This window comes from Cyanistes caeruleus, chromosome 23 (genome assembly GCF_971803275.1).
Source record: "Cyanistes caeruleus chromosome 23, bCyaCae1.hap1.1, whole genome shotgun sequence".
Lineage (NCBI taxonomy): Eukaryota > Metazoa > Chordata > Aves > Passeriformes > Paridae > Cyanistes > Cyanistes caeruleus.
The window spans coordinates 128,945-149,808 of record NC_141723.1 but is presented as its reverse complement, the minus strand read 5'-3'; the positions used below and the strand labels follow the sequence as shown (position 1 = coordinate 149,808).

General features: G+C 49.9%; 1 protein-coding gene across 2 annotated transcripts in view; it reads left to right on the top strand.

The window, feature by feature from the left end:
• Nucleotides 1–8,877: 8,877 nt before the first annotated feature.
• Nucleotides 8,878–20,864, top strand: part of LOC111921987 (septin-2) — a 30,172-nt gene continuing 18,185 nt past the window's right edge. Inside the window, exons 1-3 of one of the 2 annotated variants that reach the window (XM_086861088.1) lie at nucleotides 8,878–8,952; nucleotides 19,507–19,539; nucleotides 20,683–20,803. In XM_086861088.1, the coding sequence (XP_086717214.1) occupies nucleotides 19,531–19,539; nucleotides 20,683–20,803 (130 nt within the window). In that variant the 5' untranslated portion in view covers nucleotides 8,878–8,952; nucleotides 19,507–19,530. Of the gene's footprint in view, nucleotides 8,953–18,436; nucleotides 18,634–19,506; nucleotides 19,540–20,682; nucleotides 20,804–20,864 lie in introns of those variants that run through there. The other variant, XM_086861087.1, reaches the window with a different exon arrangement.

Genomic DNA, 20,864 nt, shown 5'->3' with positions numbered 1-20,864 from the left:
GTTCATTGCGTACCACAGAGTCAACCCCTTGTGTTACAATAAAGCAAACTTAAAATATTGTGCCATGGGGGGGAAATTGTACTGGGAAGGGAAGAACCTGAAACATGAAACAAAAGTGTCATTCAGTAATGAACCGATAGTTTTAGATTTACTGAAAAATGACGATGATAGAGTGTGTCTGCAGTTTGATCAGGTGATCTGTTTCGCAAAAGACGAGGATGGTTCAGACCCCGAAAATAAAATAAAACAATTAACTCTTGAACTAAAGAGGCGGGAAATGGAAAATAAGAAAAAAAGACTCGAACAGGAGAGGTTAAACTCTCTCAGTGAACAATACGAACAACTGGAAAAACAATACGATAATTGGAAGCTACCTAGCCCTAATCAGAATCTATTCATAGATCTGATGCAGGAAATAGCTACCGAGTTGGGATTGACTAACTGTTGGATATGTGGTGGCCTGAAATCAGCCGAAAGATGGCCATGGAAGGGAGAAGGATTAACCCCAGAACAATTACTTAAGTGGACAGGATTAAAATTATCCAAAACAACCCGGCGACCAGAGGGGTGGGTAATTGACAAGAGGATCATTGGAACTTTTTGTGTCAGTCGGGAAGGAAGGGAATTCACCGAGCTAGTTGGTTACACCCCATGTGTAAAAACTCTCTCGGTAAATTCAGATAAAAAGACAAAAATTTGGCAGCCGGAATCACCCGAGGGCTATTGGAGCCAATCTCGGGAAAATAATTGCGAATGGATAGATCTAATTGGTCTATGTTGGAACAAACAGGACGGGGCAAATCCCTTCCATGCCTTTCTTGGCCTGAGGGAATATTGGGAGGACCCGGCAAAACTTAACAGAGATTGGAAGGCACCGGATGGGATTTACTGGATATGCGGGAAAAAAGCATACAGTGAATTGCCCAGAAATTGGAAAGGGTCATGCACACTCGGAATAATTCGGCCTTTCTTCTTTACACTACCTAAAGATGAAAGCAGGTCTTTAGGTGCTCCCCTCTTTGAAACCCTAGCCCGACAAAAGAGGGAATTGAAACGAGAACTACCAATAGCCGGAGGTAACCACCAGTGGAAGGGGGAGGAATGGCCCGCCGAAAGAATCATACAATATTATGGACCGGCAACATGGGCAAATGATGGCAGCTGGGGATACAGGACCCCAATCTACCTCCTTAATCGGCTCATTCGGTTACAGGCTGTGGTAGAAGTTGTTTCAAATCACACTTCAGAAGCCCTGGAACTCCTAGCAAAACAACATTCTCAGATGAGAGCTTTTGTCTACCAAAACAGACTCGCTCTCGACTATTTGCTAGCTGAGGAGGGAGGAGTGTGTGGCAGATATAACGAGTCAGAGTGTTGCATGGAGATAGATGACTTCGGAGAAACTATAAAGGGTCTAGCCGCTGAAATAAAGAAAGTAGCCCATGTACCCGTCCAGAAGTGGAATTCGATTCTCCAAGCCTCTTGGTGGGATCAAATTTTTGGGCAAGGGGCATGGTGGAAAAAGCTAGTATTCTTTATAGGATGTTCTATTGCCGGAGTCATCTTCCTACCCTGCCTGATTCCTTGTCTGATCAGACTGATACATTCTGTCGTTCAAGGAATGCAGATTGCCTCTCTCCCAATAGACCCAGAAAAGGCACAGGGAAACACTACCCTTCTTTCAAAAATCATGAAGTTAGAGGAAGAAAAAGAGAATAGAAATGCGGTTAAGGCATTGAGGGAATTTGAAAATAAACATATGTTGTCCACAGAAAATATAGAAGAATTAGACCAAGAGGAAAACGACATTATTTAACCTGATATTCCTCTGAAAAAGTATGAAAAACACGAATTTTTAATGTGTTCAAATTATTAGGTGGGGGACTGTAATAAAGAATTGGGTAAATAAAAATTCGGAATAAGAAGTTTAAATAAAGTATGTATAATTATAACTAAATGTAAGTATGGAATAAGGAATTCTCCTCCCGGTCGAGATAGAATTCCTTTTCCAAAAACCACGAATTGCAAAAGAACCCCCCCCAGATAACAGGTTTCAGCAGACTCATCAACTCGGAGGAAAAGACAGGACACAGGCCATCACAGAAACAAAAGAACCAGCCTAAAAGTCTACCTCCAGAGAAAGGCAACGCCCGGCCGATTTCGGCCGGAGACCATCAAGCAAGACAAAAGGGACGAGCCCCAGGAAGATGGTCGTTGCCAGAACCGAACACCACACCTGCCAAACCCATACTACTGAAACTCAATCAAGAAAGACAAAGAAGAGACTATTCCTCTGAGATATCCATCGGCACCAGCCCGGATCTCTCAATCCTGCTGTGATGAAATATGTTAAAATACATACAGACTCACTTTACATTTGAGGAGACTCTGCCCGGATACTTACTGACTCAATGTTCTAGGCCAGGAAATCCATTCACCCGACAATCAGGGACATTTGGTGAATGGAAACTGGTTGGAATTCTAGCCTGGGGACATAAAATCCCTATAAAAACCCAGGCCAGAGGACCCTCAGACGTGGATTTGGGAACACCTATACCTTGCGTATAGACCCTGTCCACCCAGCGCTGCGCTGTCCATTTATTGTGGTTTTTTTCCTCACTGTTTGTTGCTTTATTAATTTATAATAAATTAATCTTTGTTAATCTTTAATTTGCCGCTGCATTTATAACACCCGAGTTGCTGTACCGTCCTGAGGAGGAAGATGACATACGGACTTTTATGCAAACGAGAGAGACCAGAGACTTATGGGATGCACCCAGACTGGAAAAAACCCCGAAACAATGAGCCACGCAAAAGGGAAGGAATAAAACCAACACCATCTAACAAGGAAGACCCAGAGGAGTCCCCTGACTTCTTTCCAGAGGCCGACATAATCTCGAGGAGACTCGACTGGGATGACAACCTGGACTACGAGCTCTAGAGAAGGAGGCTTTCTGGGGACTCCCGTGAGGAAGGAAGGCCCAACTCTGCCCTAGTGACAGAGCTGCATGGATCCTCCTCTTCTGCGGTGTCCAGTGGGAGCAGTGGCGGTGTGCGCGACTCTTCGGGCCCCCACCCCAGAGCTGTGCTGCTTAATAAAGGCCTTTTTAAAAGGAGCTGGTCTCCTGGCTCGTTTTTCGCAGTTCGGGGTTTTTATAAGGATTTTTGTATCCTGAGACCAAACCCAGGATGGGCACAGTCCAACAAAGAGTCTAGATGTGTGGGTGAATAGACTTCCCAGATCCATGGAGCTGAGTCAATGGTCGACTGGGCAGAGTCCTTTCACATGCAGCCGTTTCACATTCGAATGGCTCTGAGTGTTTTCTGATTGCATCTCCCGGGGTGGAGTGGCCAGTTTGGGTGCGGAGCAGATGGATATCTCGTCCGGGCTACTCTTATTGTCCGGTTTGATTGCCTGTGTCCTGCTCTTTATTTCGTGCTGATAAACGTCAAAGTCGATCGTTACTGCCCGACTCGGGAAGGACTCTCTGGATTATTTTACATTTTGTATCTTTACAGTATTACATATATATAACATATATATGTATACAGTATTACATAAATATAACATATAATTCTTTATTCTCCTTCACGAATTTTTATCCAATGCTATATTTATCACAATGCTATGCGCGCTTTGTTCCAGTGGGTAAAAGCGCAAGGTTTTACTGTGACTTTTGATAATGCTTTCAATCTCGAGATTTGGCTGTCAGTGGGAGACCGCTTATAGTCTGAGTTAGCTGCAAGAAATGTGTGTGCAGCCTGGCAGCCACCTAGAGCGTGCTCTTTAAAGAGCTGGAGCGGTGCCAGTCTGGAGACAGTGATGCCGAGATAGATTCGGATGCCAAGAATGCCTCTTTTGTACACCAAGAGAGACTGAGGGGTGAGACCGAAAACCCGTCACCCGCGGAGCTGATCGCACAAACTTTGCCAACAGAGAGGCAGCAGGGGAACGGAGATCGCCCGTCCCCGCCTGCGCCCTCCACGGCGCCTTCTCCGGCGCCGCGAGCGGCCGCGGGGGACCCTTTCTCCGGCCCCCCCACGCCCTCTGTGCTCCTTTCTTCTGTACCGCAAGAGACAGTGTGGACGCACCCCCTGCAGCCCGCCAGTGCGGCGGGGGGAGCGGCCCCCCCGCATCCATCCGAAGAGCCTGCCGGCGCGGCAGGAGGGGTGGCCCCTCCATCCAACCCTGCAGCAGCCCGCCAGTGCGGCGGTGGGAGCGGCCCCCCCGCGTCCAGCCGCGGGGCCTGCCGGCGCGGCAGGGGGGGGATCAGCTTTCGGCCCCCCCGCGTCCAGCCGCAGAGCCCGCGCATGCACGAACCTCGCCGGGACACCCATCACTGCCACCCTCATCGGGGGCATCCCCTCCGGCCTCCATACCACCCCTGCACAGCAGCCTGACAGCAGCGACACCGCCCACCCCGGCAGAGGCGGGCGAGAACTCTCCCCTCCGTACCCAGCCCAGCGCGGGAGAGCAAAGAAGTCCACAAGCGAAGCTGCTGCCCAAAACAGCTACTGCAACTTTGTTACCAAAGTAACCACCGCTGGAAACAGCAGCTAAACAAGAGCTTCAGCGAGCAACAACACGGACAACTTTACAACAAAATCAGCTTCACGTCAAACATACAAGCTTCAAACTACTCAGCAACACAGCTGCAAAACCCGACGAACAGCAACAGCAGCCTGATCCTGATGAAGCAACCATCTCTACACCGCAGATAACTTCCCTGGTTACTTCACTGATTACAGAGAGTCGAAAAACTTTAAACCACAGCCATGTGAACTCTGTAAGTCCCTCAAAAGTCCCTCAATCATATTTAAAGAAAAAATCCAATAGACAAAAAAAAAAGGGGGGGATGAAAGCATTGTGAATTGCATGGTTAACTGATCTGTAAAAAATTTATAGATTGTAGAGTTTCACTGAGTCTAGATATGAGTGTTCTTAAGGTGAATTTGTCACTTTGGTTCTTTAAAACTTCCCTGTTGACAAGTTAGACTGTCAGTTTAAGCAAAATAACGATGTTTTATATACTGTATGCATGTTAGTTCACTGAACGAGTTATATTAGAGTCAACCGTCAAGTCCTTGCAAAAAAACCCAATCCTTAAACATCAAGAATATAAGCCAAAATTCTAAATCATTATCCATTCAAAGGAAACCTCTTGTGCTGTGTTCTCTTTCCTGCAAGGACCCAGCAGGAGATGACAAACACTGCTTTTTTATTTTTTAAAAACAAAAAGGAGGCATTATGGATGCTAACTCTGAAGCAGGCAGCATAGTGCCTGTGGAATAGCAGGCTGCATAGTTTTCTCAGTCTTGCCCGAGAAAGTAGCCTGGGAAATTATGAGGAGGATTTAAAACAATCCTCAGAGACAGAAAACAGCCTTGCAGGTGCGGTTTGTCTGTTCCTTGTTTTCTGGCAAGGGAAGGTCGAGGGGTGGTGAGCCCCACTGACCAATGATGGTGATGTGTTAGTTTACCAGCCAGTAAGAGGTTTTTTTTCTGTACTTTTCACGTATCGATCTACAAAAAAGATCTGAAGCAATAAACTAAGAAAAATTCTCCTGATCGACTCCTTGAGAGTCTGTGTCATTCATCTCTCAGTTCCTAATAGAGCGACATACCACAATGGCTGCCTTGGGCATAACCCCTTGCTGCTGCTGCCTACCGTAATGCTCCAAATAGCAGTGCACTGCCATCAACCTCCTGTTGGAACCTCACTCCGGATATGATCAATACCAGCTCAATACCGTAACCCTTCTAACAGCAGCGCACAGCATAACTGAGCACATCTGGGCCAACCTCAACACACCTGGGCACACCTTGGCACAGCTGGCAACACACCTCAGCCCACCTGGGCACCCTTGGGCCCTCCAGTGACACCCCTTCTCTCATCCAGAAGCCATAGAGCCAGGGAAAGGAGAAGAAGCCAGGGAGACCCCCAAAGCTCCCCGGCATCTGCAAGGTGTGAGACAAGCCCTGACCCCGCCCTTTTTGTAAGCCCCGCCCCCCACTCATAGTCACGCCCCTCCCGGAGCAGCTCCTGAGGCAGGTGAGGAAATAGACAAGTCCTGGCCCTGCCCCTTTCTGTAAGTCCTGCCCACCCACCCACAGCCACACCCCTCACAAACCAGCTCCTGGGACCGTTGAGAGGAGAGACAAGCCCTGGTCCCGTCCCTTTTCCTAAGTCCCGCCCCTCCACCCATAGCCACGCCCCTCCCAAAGCAGCTCTTGAGACCGGCAAAGCCCAAATGCCCTTCAGCTAAGGGCCCTGAATCGGGGTGCAGGTACAGAAATGATTCTTCCAGCCCTTCCAGGAACAGATATTGGGGTTCAATGCAATCAAGCCCCGCTAATATTGGGCTTCAGGCACCCCAAAACCCCTCCCAGCAGGGGTCGGTTACCCTTGTTCCCCTAAGAACTGCGCCAGGAGTAATAGAGAGGTGCAAGTACCGTAATGCCTCTAATAGCTGAGCCTCCCACAATAGCTGCCTTGGGAGTAACCCGTTGCAGCTGCTGCCTACCATAATGCTCCTAATAGTGGTGCACTGCCATCAACCTTCTGTTGGAACCTCACTCCGGCTATGATCAATACCAGCTCAATACTGTAACCCTCCTAAGAGCAGTGCACAGCATAACTGAGCACATCTGGGCCGACCTCAACACACCTGGGGACTCCTGGGCACAACTGGGGACACACCTCAGCACACCTGGGCACCCTCGGGCCCTCCAGTGAAACCCCTCCTCTCGTCCAGAAGCCACAGAGCCAGGGCAAGGAGAAGAAGAAGCTGGGGTGACCCCCAAAGCTCCCCGGCACCTGAGACAAGGTGAGAGACAAGACTTGGCTCCGCCCCTTTTTGTAAGCCCCGCCCACCCACTTAAAGCCACGCCCCTCCCAGAGCAGCTTCAGAGTAAACCAGCCAGAAGTGACGGATGAGTATTTCCACGATGTGCCTTTTGACGCCCACTTTGCTTCCAAGCTGTCCGAGTTCCACTCGGTGAGCAGCATGCCCGGAGTTGATGGATTTACTCTTAAGGTGGATGCTGTCTACAAGGTATGTAGTACCCAGTGCTTTTGGTAGCCCAAAATGGACTTCTCTGTCCAGGACCTCCCAAACACTTGGTGAATTGTAGACTCTGGGCCTTCACAATTCACCTCTGATACAAGAAATGAAGTTTAGGATGTTAGTCCCGTAATTTCATTTTTTTTTCCCTGAGGCACACATGAGAAAGCTCTTTAAAAACACCTTATTCATGTTCCTGAACTAATGAATGCCATTGCAAAGGCAGGACACCTCGCTGGGTGGTCCGTGCTCCCTAGGAGCTCCCCTTGAACACTGAGGTGGAGCTGCCCCGGGGCGCCCCGAAGGCGGCGGGCGGCCGCTGCTGCACCATCAGGAACCTTCATCCACCGAGGGACAGTGGCGGCCTCGGCCAGGGCCAGGGCAGGAAAGTGAAGCAGGTGCACTTGGAAGTCAAAGTCCACAGCGATTTGCACGACGGCACAGAAGTTTAATGGAGCACACGCATTGGGAAAAGCTTTTTATAAACTGTAAAATAAAGATAATCCAAAACTGAAAAGGCCCACGGGTATTTTTTTAGTCTGGTGAGAAGGGGCAGCTGTCAGTTCCCCCTGCTCCCGTCTTAGCGAGTGCACCGCTGCCCTCCCTCCGTGCTGCTCCAGCTCTCCCGGGCTTAACTGGGCAGTGTGAGGAAGCCATCTGCCAAACCCTGGCATGTGGGACCGCTGAGCCAGCCGAGGAGCAGCTGGGTTCCTCTTCGTCCTCCAGAAGAGAGTAAAGCTAAAATAAAAAACCCGCTGTGATCGGGGTGTCCCTTCTTGCGCCGCCCCGCCGGTCCCCCTCATTCCCCTGGGGCGCGGCGGGCTGGAGCCCCACGGAGCTGCTGCGCCGGGGAAGGGAAGGAGGGAGACGCGGGCGCCCAGCTCGGCTCGGGCCCCGCCACGGCCTCGGGGCCGGCGGAGCGGGAGGGCCGGGCCGGGAGCGCTCCGGGGCTGCGGGACTGGCCCTGCCCAGGTGGGGGCGCCGCGTCCGCACCGGGACCCGCAGCGCTCTCGCAGCCGGCACCGCCCTCCCGCGGTAATCCCGGGCCCGGTACCGATCCCGATCCCGAGCCCGATCCGCCCCACGGGGGAGAGGCGGCACCGCCCGGGACCCCAGGGCGGGCACCGGCAGGACCCGAACCCCCCATCCCAGCTCCGGCTGTGGGCTCCGTCACCCGCTTTCGGTCAGCCCCGTCCCGGCATCGCGGCAGGAGGGGGAGTTGAGTCCAGGCGAGGGAGTGCCCAGTCCCCAGCCTTGTCTCAACCCCAATCCGGCCGTGCTCCGCCGCCCCCGAGACCCGCCACCCGGGGCCGGCCGGGGGAGAGGCGGCACTGCTCCGCCGGCGGACACCGGCAGGACTCTGCCCCGCTGCAGACCCCGTCCCGAGCCGTGGCCCCGCAGCAGCGCACAGAGCTCAGAGCGGAGCCCGCCGGGAGCAGCCCCCGGGCTGGGGCTCGCCCAGTGCCGAGCGAGAGTCCTGGGCCAGCGGCACGGGGGGCAGGGCCGCATGAGGAGCGGGGCCACGGGGTACAGCCCGAGCGCGCCTGGGAACTGCCGGGGGTCCCAGGCGGCGCCGCCTCTCCCCCATCGGGCGGATCGAGGCGGCATCGGGCCCGGCATCGGTCTCGGGTCCAGGATCGGTCTTGGGCCCGGCATCGGTACCGGGCCCGGGATGGCGGTGGTTCCCGCTGTGGACGTGGAGCCCCCCTGTAGGCCCGGGACAGCGGCACGAGGGGGGCGGGGCCAGGGAGGAGCGGGGCCGGCACAGGTGCGAGGGGCGGGGGCACAGAGTGTGGGGCGGGGCCATGGGGCGCGTACGCAGCTCAGGACAGCAGAGCGTGTGCGCGGCGCAGGGCCACCTCAGGTGTGCGGGGCGGGGCCGGCACAGGTGCGAGGGGCTCCAGGGCGGCTGCACAGGTGGGACCGAGGGCATTTAAACCCCGGAAGGGCAGCGGCCGCCATTTTCTCCCCAGTGCCAGGAGGAGCTGACTGCGGCTGGTCCGATGTGGCGCTTCTCTCTCCTCTCTGCTTTTCCCTTCTTTCTGCTTTTCTCTTCTTTCTGCTTCTCTCTCCTCTGCTTCTCTCTTCTCTCTGCTTTTCCCTTCCTTCTGCTTCTCTCTCCTCTCTGCTTCTCTCTCCTTTCTGCTTTTATCTCTCCTTTCTCTCCTTTCTCTCCTCTCTGCTTTTCTCTCTGCTTCTTTCTTCTCTCTGTTTGACCCCGTGACCTTTGGCCCCGTGACCTTTGACCTTTTACCCCGCGACCTTTTAACCCGTGACCTTCGACCTCTAACCTTTGACTTATTGACCTTTTAACCCTTGACCTTTGACCCTGTGACCTCTGACACTGTGACCTTTGAACCTTGACCCCGTGACCTTTGACATCATGACATCTGACCTTTTACCCCTGTGACCTTTGACCCTGTGACCTTTGACCCCGTGGCCTTTGACCTGTTACCTGTGACATTTGACCCCCATGACCTTAGACCTTTGACTTGTCGCCGGTGACCCATGACTTTTGTGTCCGTGACCTTTGACCTTTGATCCCGTGACCTTTGATATCTGACCCCTGATGTTTGACCTTTTGACCTTTGACCTCTGCCTTTTGACCCCGACCTTTGACCTTTGAGCTGTGACCCCTGACCTTTGGCCTTTGGCCCCCTGACCCTTCGACCCCTGACCTTTCACCTTTCACCTTTGACACCCTGACCTTTTTCCTTTCTCCTTATACCTTTGTCCTCGTGCCTTTGACCTCGGACCTTTGACCTCTGCCATATGACCTTTGACCCCTGACCTTTGACCTGCTGACCCTTGACCTTGAACACATGTTTTTTTGACCCCTGACCTTTGACCCCCTGACCTTAAACACCTGATCTTTGACACCTGACGTTTGACATTTGACCCTTGACCTTTGACTTTGACACTTGACCTTTGATCTCTTGTCCCCTGGTCTTTTGACCCCTGATCTTTGGACCTTTGACCTCCTTTCCTTTGACCCTCTGTCCTTTGACCCCATGACCTCTGACCTTTGGCCTTTGAACCCTGACCTTTGACCCTCTGAATTTTGACCCCCTGGCCTTATTCATGACACTAGTCCTTGAAATGGTGGTGGTTGTGTTTTTCTGGTTCAGATACGGTGCTGTGCATTTATTTTTAGTTAACTAGGGTGGTGCATGCGTATTTCTGGTTCGATATGGTGGTCTGCAGATGCATTTTGGGTTGAATATGGTGATGTGCATTTATTTGTGGTTAAAAATGGTTGTGCTCACGCCTTTCTGGCCAAACGCAGTGCTGCACATTTGTGTGGTTTCCGTATGCTGTGCCACATGTGTTTTGGTGGTGTGGCTTTTTTGGAGGACTGTGTGGGTTGGTTAGTGGATGGTATGGCAGTGTGCATGTGCTGATGAGGTGTGGTTTATGTGGAGGACTGTGTGGGCTGGTTAGTGGATGGTACAGCAGTGCGCATGTGCTGATGAGGTGTGGTGGATTTACATGGCTGCCGTGATGTATGTACTATCTATTGGAAATATTGGCAATATGATTTTGGTGAACATGGCAGTGGTGTTGCTGTCATCGGTGATGTTGTAGTGGGGGGGTGAAGCAGCATATATATTACATATGAGCATATATAACATCTATATATATCTTATTGATATTGAATATTAATCTATGTGTCTATGTTTATATTACTTATATTTCTTTTTTATATCTATATCTTTATATATTTATTATAGATTTGTACATTTTAATTTCTATATTATTTATTTAAAAGCTCTACCTCTAACCAAGTAAACACCAAACAGCCCCTTTACCTGAAATGGTAATCAAACATTTTTTTAATGTCTATTTTTATCAAATTTATATTTATATACTACATTGATAAATATATAACGCACATTAGATATTTGTCCTGGTTTAGGGTAAATTTGGGAGAAAAGTTTTGAATGGGGTTTTTAATAAAGAAAATTTAAGTGGTTTTTTTGGTTTGTTTAATTGGTTTGGAAAAAGATTTCTTTGGAGGAAAATTGAAAAAAATGTTTATTTAATGAGTAAAGTATTTATAAGTATAAATAAATGAATAATAATAAATAATAAAATTTGTTGCTGTTTGAAGAGATGGTCAATTTCGAGAGTTCTTGTTGTGAAGTGTAGTTTTGCTTGTTTAGTTATATATCAGGTTTTTTGGTGTTGCAAAGTGTTGAGGCCCAGACCACCGAGGGCTGGATGCATGAGTTTTTGGTGTTTGGGTTTTCAGTTTAGAGTACATTTGAATAGATTTAAGAGAAAGGAAAAATATATACAGTTGGGAGAATTTTTATGTTTTAGTTTGTTAAAAATTAATTCAAAGCAAGGGAGACTTTTGTTTTGTTGTAGATAATATCGTTTGGAGAAGGATGTGGAGGAATGAGTGTTGTTTTTGAAAATAACTTATGTGGGGTGTTTTGTTTCTTTTGGAAATTAGTTGTATATATACAGATAAGAGTAGTGATATTGAGTAAAAAGTGATGTTTATATGTATTTTTTATTTAATGATTAGATTTTTTTGAGGCATATATTTTTTGAGGTATATATTGTGTTATTTTTTTGTATTATTTATCACGTGTCATTTGGTTTTTGAGTAAAGACAGTTTTATGGAGTTTTTTCTATTTAACGTGGAATTGATTTTAATTGCTTTTTTAAATACATTTTTTTATTTCTTATAGGGATTTTGGTTTTGTTAATGATATGTCAGGGTTTAGATTGGGTAGGGTTAGTTTGCTTGGTGGAGTTTGGGGTTTTAATGAATTAGGTAGCTTTTGCTAGATGTTTTTTAATAATTGAAAGATTTTTTTATTTAATGTTTTTAAGATGGCTTTTAATAGTTCATTGTATTTTTTTATTTGTACTTGGTGCATGGTAGGGGATATGATATATTTACTGAATATTATGTTTTTTAGTTTAGGTGTTGATAAGATTCTTTTGAAATGAGTTTTATGGTTTGCTTTAATTTTTTAGGGGTATTATGTTTTTAAAGGACTTGTTTTTTAAGGTTTAGGATGATGCTTTGAGTAGCAGTGTGAGGTATAGGGTAGGTTTTTATTTATTTAGTGATTTTTTTATTATTGTGAGTATGTAGTGTTTATTTTGGTGTGTTTGGGGTACAGTAATGTTAATTTGTTAGGTTTTTTATATTTCTATTTGGATTATTGTTATAGGGGGTTTAATTGTTTGATTGAAGTATATGTTTTAAACCTATTGATAATGTGAGCAATATTGTTTATGGCTAAATTTATTTATTGGTTTTGTGTTTATTTGGAGATGGTATTTTTATTTTGATGATGCGAGGTATTATGAGATTAATGAGTTAGGAACAATTCGGTTTTGTATTGTTGCAGTTTATTTTTGATCTTTTTTTTTGTAGTTGCATGTACTTGTTTATTGCTTTGGAAGTTTTTATTAGTTGTATTTTTGGGGATATGAATATTTATATGATGGATTTTTACAGGTAGTTTGTTTTTTGTTATAAATACAAACGCAATTTCGGGTTAAATAAAAGAGAAATTTATTATAAAACAATAATAAATTTGAACAATGAGAAAAAACCACAATGAGCACACCCAAACACACATGGGCATACCTGGGCACACATGGCTACACCTCAGACCACCTTGGCACCCCTGGCCATATCTGGGCACACCTGGGCTCACATGGGCTCATCTGGGCACGCTTGGGCCCAGCTGGGCACACCTGGGCTCACATAGGCTCATCTGGGCCAATCTGGGCACATCTAGGTGCTGCTGGGCACACCTGGGACCACCTTGACCCACCTGGGCCTATCTGGGCACATCTTGGCTCACATGGGCTCATCTGGATACACTTGGGCATACCTGGGCACAGCTGGGCTCACATGGGCATATCTGGGCATTCCTGGGCACACCTGGGCTCTCCTCAGCACTCCTGGGCACACCTGTGAAATCCTCGGCACACCTGGGACTCTTTCGGAAACCCTCGGCCTGTCTGGGCACTTCTTGGCTTACATGGGACCATCTGGGTATACCCAGGCACACCTGAGCACACCTCAACTCTCCTGGGCACACCTGGGCCACCCTGGGCACACCTAAGCACACCTGGGCAGACATGGGCACTCCTCAGACCACCTTGGCTCCCGTGGGAGCATCTGGGCACACCTGGGCTCCCATGGGCCAATTTGGGCACATCTGGGCACTGCTGGGCACACCTGGGACCACCTTGGAACCCCTGCGCATATCTGGGCACATCCTGGCACTTCAGGGCGCAACTGGGACCACCTTGGCCCCCCTGGCCAAATCCCAGCACATCTAGGCCCACATGAGCTCACCTGAGCACAACCAAACACACATGGGCATACCTGGGCACACATGCGTGCACCTCAGACCACCTTGGCACCCTTGGGCATATCTGGGCACATCTGGGCACTGCTGGGCAAACCTCGGACCACCTTAGCACCCCTGGCCACAGCTCAGCACATCTGGGCCCACATGATCTCACCTGAGCACACCCAAACACACGTGGGCATACCTGGGCACACATGGCTGCACCTCAGACCACCTTGGCACCCCTGGCCATATCTGGGAACATCTTGGCTCACATGGGCATATCTGGGCACTCCTGGACACACCTGGGCTCTCCTCGGCACTCCTTAGCACACCTGGGAATTCCTCAGCACACTTGGGTCTCCCTTGGCACCCCTCGGCCTGTCTGGGCACATCTTGGCTTACGTGGGATCATCTGGGTATACCCAGGCACACCTGAGCACACCTAGGCTTTCCTGGGCACACCTGGGCCACCCTGGGCACACCTGGGCTCACATAGGCTCATCTGGGCACGCTTGGGCCCAGCTGGACTCACCTGGTCTCCACTGGGCACTCCTAGCTATGCCTGGGCATACCAGGGCACACATGGGCTCACCTCATAGCACATTGACACACCTGGGCATATCTGGGCACATCTTGGCTCACATGGGCCCATCTGGGAACATCTGAGTACACCTGGGCGCACCGAAGCACACATGGGCATACCAGGGCATATCTGGGCACACATGGGCACACCGCATACCACATTGACACACCTGGCAATATCTGGGCACATCTGGATTCACATGGGGACATCTGGGTACACCCAAGCACACCTGTGCACACCTGGCCTCTCCTGCACACACCTGGGTCACCCTGGGCACACCTAAGCACACCTGGGCAGACATGGGCACTCCTCAGACCACCATGGCACCCCTGGGCATATCTGGGCACATCTGGGCACTGCTGGACGCACCTGGGACTACCTTGGCACCCCTGGGCATCTCTGGGCACATCTTGGCTCACTTGGGCATATCTGGATACACTTGGACACACCTGGGCACACATGAGGTTTCATGGGCACACCTGGGCATAGCTGGGCACACATGAGAACACACGGGCAAATCTCGACACACCTGAGCATATCTTCTACATCTGGGCATGCCTAGGCACACATGGGCACTCCTCAGACCACCTTGGGTCTCCAGGCCATATCTGGGCACTCCTGGACACACCTGGGCTCTCCTCGGCACTCCTTAGCACACCTGGGAATTCCTCAGCACACTTGGGTCTCCCTTGGCACCCCTCGGCCTGTCTGGGCACATCTTGGCTTACATGGGATCATCTGGGTATACCCAGGCACACCTGAGCACACCTAGGCTTTCCTGGGCACACCTGGGCAACCCTGGGCACACCTGGGCTCACATGGGCTCATCTGGGCACGCTTGGGCTCAGCTGGGCTCACCTGGGCTCCACTGGGCACTCCTAGCTGTGCCTGGGCATACCAGGGCACACATGGGCACACCTCATACCACATTGACACACCTGGGCATATCTGGGTACTGCTGGGCGCACATGGGACCACCTTGCCACTCCTGGCCAAATCCCAGCACATCTAGGCCCACATGTGCTCACCTGAGCACAACCAAACACACATGGGCATACCTGGGCACACATGCGTGCATCTCCGACCACCTTGGCGCCCTTGGGCATATCTGGGCACATCTGGGCATTGCTGGGCACACCTCAGACCACCTTGGCAGCCCTGGCCAAATCTCAGCACATCTGGGCCCACATGATCTCACCTGAGCACACCCGAACACACGTGGGCATACCAGGGCACACATGGGCACACCTCATACCACATTGACACACCAGGGCATATCTGGGCACATCTTGGCTCACATGGGCCCATCTGGGAACATCAGGGCACACCTGGGCCCACCGAAGCACACATGGGCATACCAGGGCATATCTGGGCACACATGGGCACACCTCATACCACATTGACACACCTGGCAATATCTGGGAACATCTGGATTCACATGGGGACATCTGGGTACACCCATGCACGCCTGGGCACACCTGGGTTCTCCTCGGCACGCCTGGGTCACCCTGGGCACACCTAAGCACACCTGGGCAGACATGGGCACTCCTCAGACTACCTTGGCTCCCCTGGGAACATCTGGGCACATCTGGGTTCACATGGGTTCACATGGGCCAATCTGGGCACATCTGGGCACACCTGGGCACACCTGGGACCACCTTGGCACCCCTGCACCCTATCTGGGCACATCATGGCTCACATGGGCTCATCTGGATACACTTGGGCACACCTGGGCACAGCTGGGCTCTCCTGGGCACACCTGGGCAATGCTGGGCACAACTGGGACCGTCTTGGCAACCCTGCGCCTATCTGGGCATATCTTGGTTCTCGTGAGCTCATCTGCGTACACTTGGGCACACCTAGGTTCTCATGGGCACACCTGGGACCACCTTGGCAACCCTGGCCACAGCTCAGCACATGGGCCCACATGGGCTCCCCTGAGCACACCCAAACACACATGGGCATATCTGGGCATACATGGCTGCACCTCAGACCACCTTGGCACCCCTGGCCATATCTGGGCACACCTGGGCTCACATAGGCTCATCTGGGCCAATCTGGGCACATCTAGGCACTGCTGGGCACACCTGGGACCACCTTGACCCACCTGGGCATATCTGGGCACATCTTGGCTCACATGGGCTCATCTGGATACACTTGGGTATACCTGGGCACACCTGGGATCACATGGGCACTGCTAGGCACCACTGGGCACTGCTGGGCACAACTGGGACCTCCTTGGCACCCATGGGCCTATCTGGGCACATCTTGGCTCACATGGGCTCATCTGGATACACTTGGGCATACCTGGGCACAGCTGGGCTCACATGGGAATATCTGGGCATTCCTGGGCACACCTGGGCTCTCCTCAGCACTCCTGGGTACACCTGTGAAATCCTCGGCCCGCCTGGGACTCTTTCGGAAACCCTCGGCCTGTCTGGGCACTTCTTGGCTTACATGGGACCATCTGGGTATACCCAGGCACACCTGAGCACACCTCGACTCTCCTGGGCACACCTGGGCCACCCTGGGCACACCTAAGCACACCTGGGCAGACATGGGCACTCCTCAGACCACCTTGGCTCCCGTGGGAGCATCTGGGCACACCTGGGCTCCCATGGGCCAATTTGGGCACATCTGGGCACTGCTGGGCACACCTGGGACCACCTTGACCCCCCTGGGCATATCTGGGCACATCCTGGCACTGCTGGGCGCAACTGGGACCACCTTGGCCCCCCTGGCCAAATCCCAGCACATCTAGGCCCACATGAGCTCACCTGAGCACAACCAAACACACATGGGCATACCTGGGCACACATGCGTGCACCTCAGACCACCTTGGCACCCTTGGGCATATCTGGGCACATCTGCGCACTGCTGGGCACACCTCGGACCACCTTAGCACCCCTGGCCACAGCTCAGCACATCTGGGCCCACATGATCTCACCTGAGCACACCCAAACACACGTAGGCATACCTGGGCACACATGGCTGCACCTCAGACCACCTTGGCACCCCTGGCCATATCTGGGAACATCTTGGCTCACATGGGCATATCTGGGCACTCCTGGACACACCTGGGCTCTCCTCGGCACTCCTTAGCACACCTGGGAATTCCTCAGCACACTTGGGTCTCCCTTGGCACCCCTCGGCCTGTCTGGGCACATCTTGGCTTACATGGGATCATCTGGGTATACCCAGGCACACCTGAGCACACCTAGGCTTTCCTGGGCACACCTGGGCCACCCTGGGCACACCTGGGCTCACATGGGCTCATCTGGGCACGCTTGGGCTCAGCTGGGCTCACCTGGGCTCCACTGGGCACTCCTAGCTGTGCCTGGGCATACCAGGGCACACATGGGCACACCTCATACCACATTGACACACCTGGGCATATCTGGGCACATCTTGGCTCACATGGGCCCATCTGGGAACATCTGAGTACACCTGGGCGCACCGAAGCACACATGGGCATACCAGGGCATATCTGGGCACACATGGGCACACCTCATACCACATTGACACACCTGGCAATATCTGGGCACATCTGGATTCGCATGGGGACATCTGGGTACACCCAAGCACACCTGGGCACACCTGGCCTCTCCTGCACACACCTGGGTCACTCTGGGCACACCTAAGCACACCTGGGCAGACATGGGCACTCCTCAGACCACCATGGCACCCCTGGGCATATCTGGGCACATCTGGGCACTGCTGGTCACACCTGGGACTACCTTGGCACCCCTGGGCATCTCTGGGCACATCTTGGCTCACTTGGGCATATCTGGATGCACTTGGACACACCTGGGCACACATGAGGCTTCATGGGCACACCTGGGCATAGCTGGGCACACATGAGAACACACGGGTAAATCTCGACACACCTGAGCATATCTTCTACATCTGGGCATGCCTAGGCACACATGGGCACTCCTCAGACCACCTTGGGTCTCCTGGCCATATCTGGGCACTCCTGGGCACATCTGGTCTCACATGGGCACTGCTGGGCACCACTGGGCACTGCTGGTCACACCTGGGACCACCTTGGCACCCATGGGCCTATCTGGGCACATCTTGGCTCACATGGAGTCATCTGGATACACTTGGGCATACTTGGGCACAGCTGGGCTCACTCGGGCACTGCTGGGCATGACTGGGCACTGCTGGGCACAACTGGGACCACCTTGACAGCCATGCGCCTATCTGGGCACATCTTGGCTCACATGAGCTCATCTGGATACACTTGGGCATACCTGGGCACAGCTGGGCTCACATGGGCCAATCTGGGCACACCTGGAAACTGCACGGCACCACTGGCACCGTCTTGGCACCCCTGCACCTATCTGGGCATAACTTGGCTCTCGTCAGCTCATCTGGATACACTTGGGCATACCTGGGCACAGCATTGTGCCCACACCCACATTGAAACAACTTTATCTTGTGCCTGACACAGGAAGTTTGGCTTCTGCTGTCTAACGCTGGGGCAATTTGTTTTGACTCCAAGATGTCTCTGCTGGGAGGAACAGACTGAGGGGTGCTGCACACTGAAGCAGTTTGGTGTAATTTCACACAAAGCTGAACTTGCTGACAAAATCTGCATGGAAGATGGAAAGAATTGAGTCATGATAATTTCAAATCTGTAGAATTAAGGTACGAGTGAGCTAGGTAAGAGGTGACTGTGAGCTTTGGGAGTGGGAACAGGTTCCTTGTGCTAAGAGGGTGAGCCAGGGGAGGGACTAGAAAGGGGAATTGAGCTCTTATCACTTGCAGATACAGCATACGCTGTCATTTTTATGTTGCCACAGTAAATCACAATCTTTTGAAGTCATGCATGTTAGTGGTTGGTGAGTCTTTGTTACGAGACATTTTTGCATAGAAATGTTAGATAAGAAATATTTAAAAAAAATTTTTTTTTGTGCCTGACTTTTATATTTCACATGCAGCTAGCTACATATGGAAATTTTATATTGGTAAACAGAAGGTAGAATAGCTGAGTTTGCAAGCATCTCGATAAAAGAAGAAGGGAAAAAGTTTCATTTTGAAGCTCTTAGCTCTTTACAAAACACTTGAGCATGGGTGGAAATGTTGAGGAGAAAGAGGCTTGAAAAAAAATAATACATGAGTTAAGGGGTTTTTTTGGCTTTGAAGAAACTGTTTCCTCTAAAGGGCAAGGTGTTTTTTAGCAAGGTGTTTGGTTTGGTTAGTTTCTGGAAAGGATGTGAACTTTCAAGGCTTCAGAAAGGTTTGTCATGTATCTGGTGTCTTCAGCTCCCCACATTCATATTGCTTGAATTTATTGTCTGACTGTGTTTATAGGAGCAACAGTAGCTGAAAATTCTGCCCCTTGTTAGTACAGAGGAATCAAATACTCTGTGAAGAAGTTGACACTGTTTCAGAATGTGGCATCCAATCAGGGATGCTCCTTTTTCAGTTTAGTGTGCAGCAGCAGATATTACAGTGGTTTGTGGGTGACTTTTCCTCATACAATGTTTAATAAGCTGAAAAACATTACTATTTTTTCAGATTTTTTCCTGTCCTTACCTGAAAATGTCCAAGGTAAGAATAACGTTTCTGTCTTTCAATGTAACAATGTGGAACACATTTTTTGTTTTTAAATATTAATCTTCAATGACAAATTGTGCAACTTGCTTCTGTTTGATGGTGAAGGGTATTCTAAATTTACTGTCTATAGGAGACATGATATTGAAAGATGAGTGATGTAAAACATAGATTAAAGTAGTTTCATGCAAGTATAAATCTCTGCAGTTAACTAACACTTTTGGAAGGATTAAATTTTGGTCAGAGTTGTGTAAAATCTCCCTGGTGCATCTTCATTGAAACTTCTTTTCTGCGATTCTGTTTAGAGCAGGCATCATTTAAGAAAATGGTTTAGATTTCTTTTCTTTCTTTACTAATAGAATCAACTGGCTTTCCAATAAAATCCTTCATTTTCATTTCCAATAAAATCATTCATTTCATTTAAAATATTGTAACCTAAAACATTATTGTCATGCCGGGATTCATTTAATTCTCGGTCCCGAGCATTGGATATGATGGGTAAAACATCCATTTTGGCTTATTGGAGTGAAATGAATGCTAAAGGGGGCTTGAGTAATGTGTTTGAAGAGGGAAGTAAGACATGTAAAGATTTCTCTGCTATATCTGTAGCAATGAGCGTTCTAAACCTTATTGAAAATGTAAATTCCCCTTCCCCACACTTGAAGACAGCTCTCTGAAGAGTACTTCCAGCAGCTGGCTGTCACTTCACAAGTTGCTCAGGGATTTTCATTGGATGTGCTAAAAATGGATTGGAAATGGTAATCTCTTTATTCAAGTCCATAGAATACGATGTTATTTTAACTGTTTGTGAAAACTGTTCAAAAAGTGATTAGTACCCACAATTCATACTTTGTCATACTTTGATAAATAATTATTTGGGATTTTATTTCTGTTTTACTTAAGGTGATCTTGTCTGGATAACTGAACAAGCGAAGCTTTGTTTTTTAAGCTCTAGGTCAATGTACTTGTTCTGCATTTCTTTGTGAAACTGTTGAGTAGTGGGAACCTCTGAGTAGTTTCCTCTCTGTCACATAGCTTCAAACCTTTCGAGCTAAGTGAGGAAATCAGTTATACAAACTAGTAAGTCTTGAGTGGTTGCTTACTATGTCTTATTTTATTTTTATTTTATTTCATTTTTAGCAACAGCCTGCTCAGTTTACCAATCCAGAAACTCCCGGCTATGTTGGATTTGCAAACCTTCCCAATCAGGTTCACCGAAAGTCTGTGAAAAAGGGGTTTGAATTTACTCTTATGGTGGTTGGTAAGGAAGTTTTATAAAGGAAGTTTTATAGTTTTTCTCATAATTAGTACTTGCTTACAGG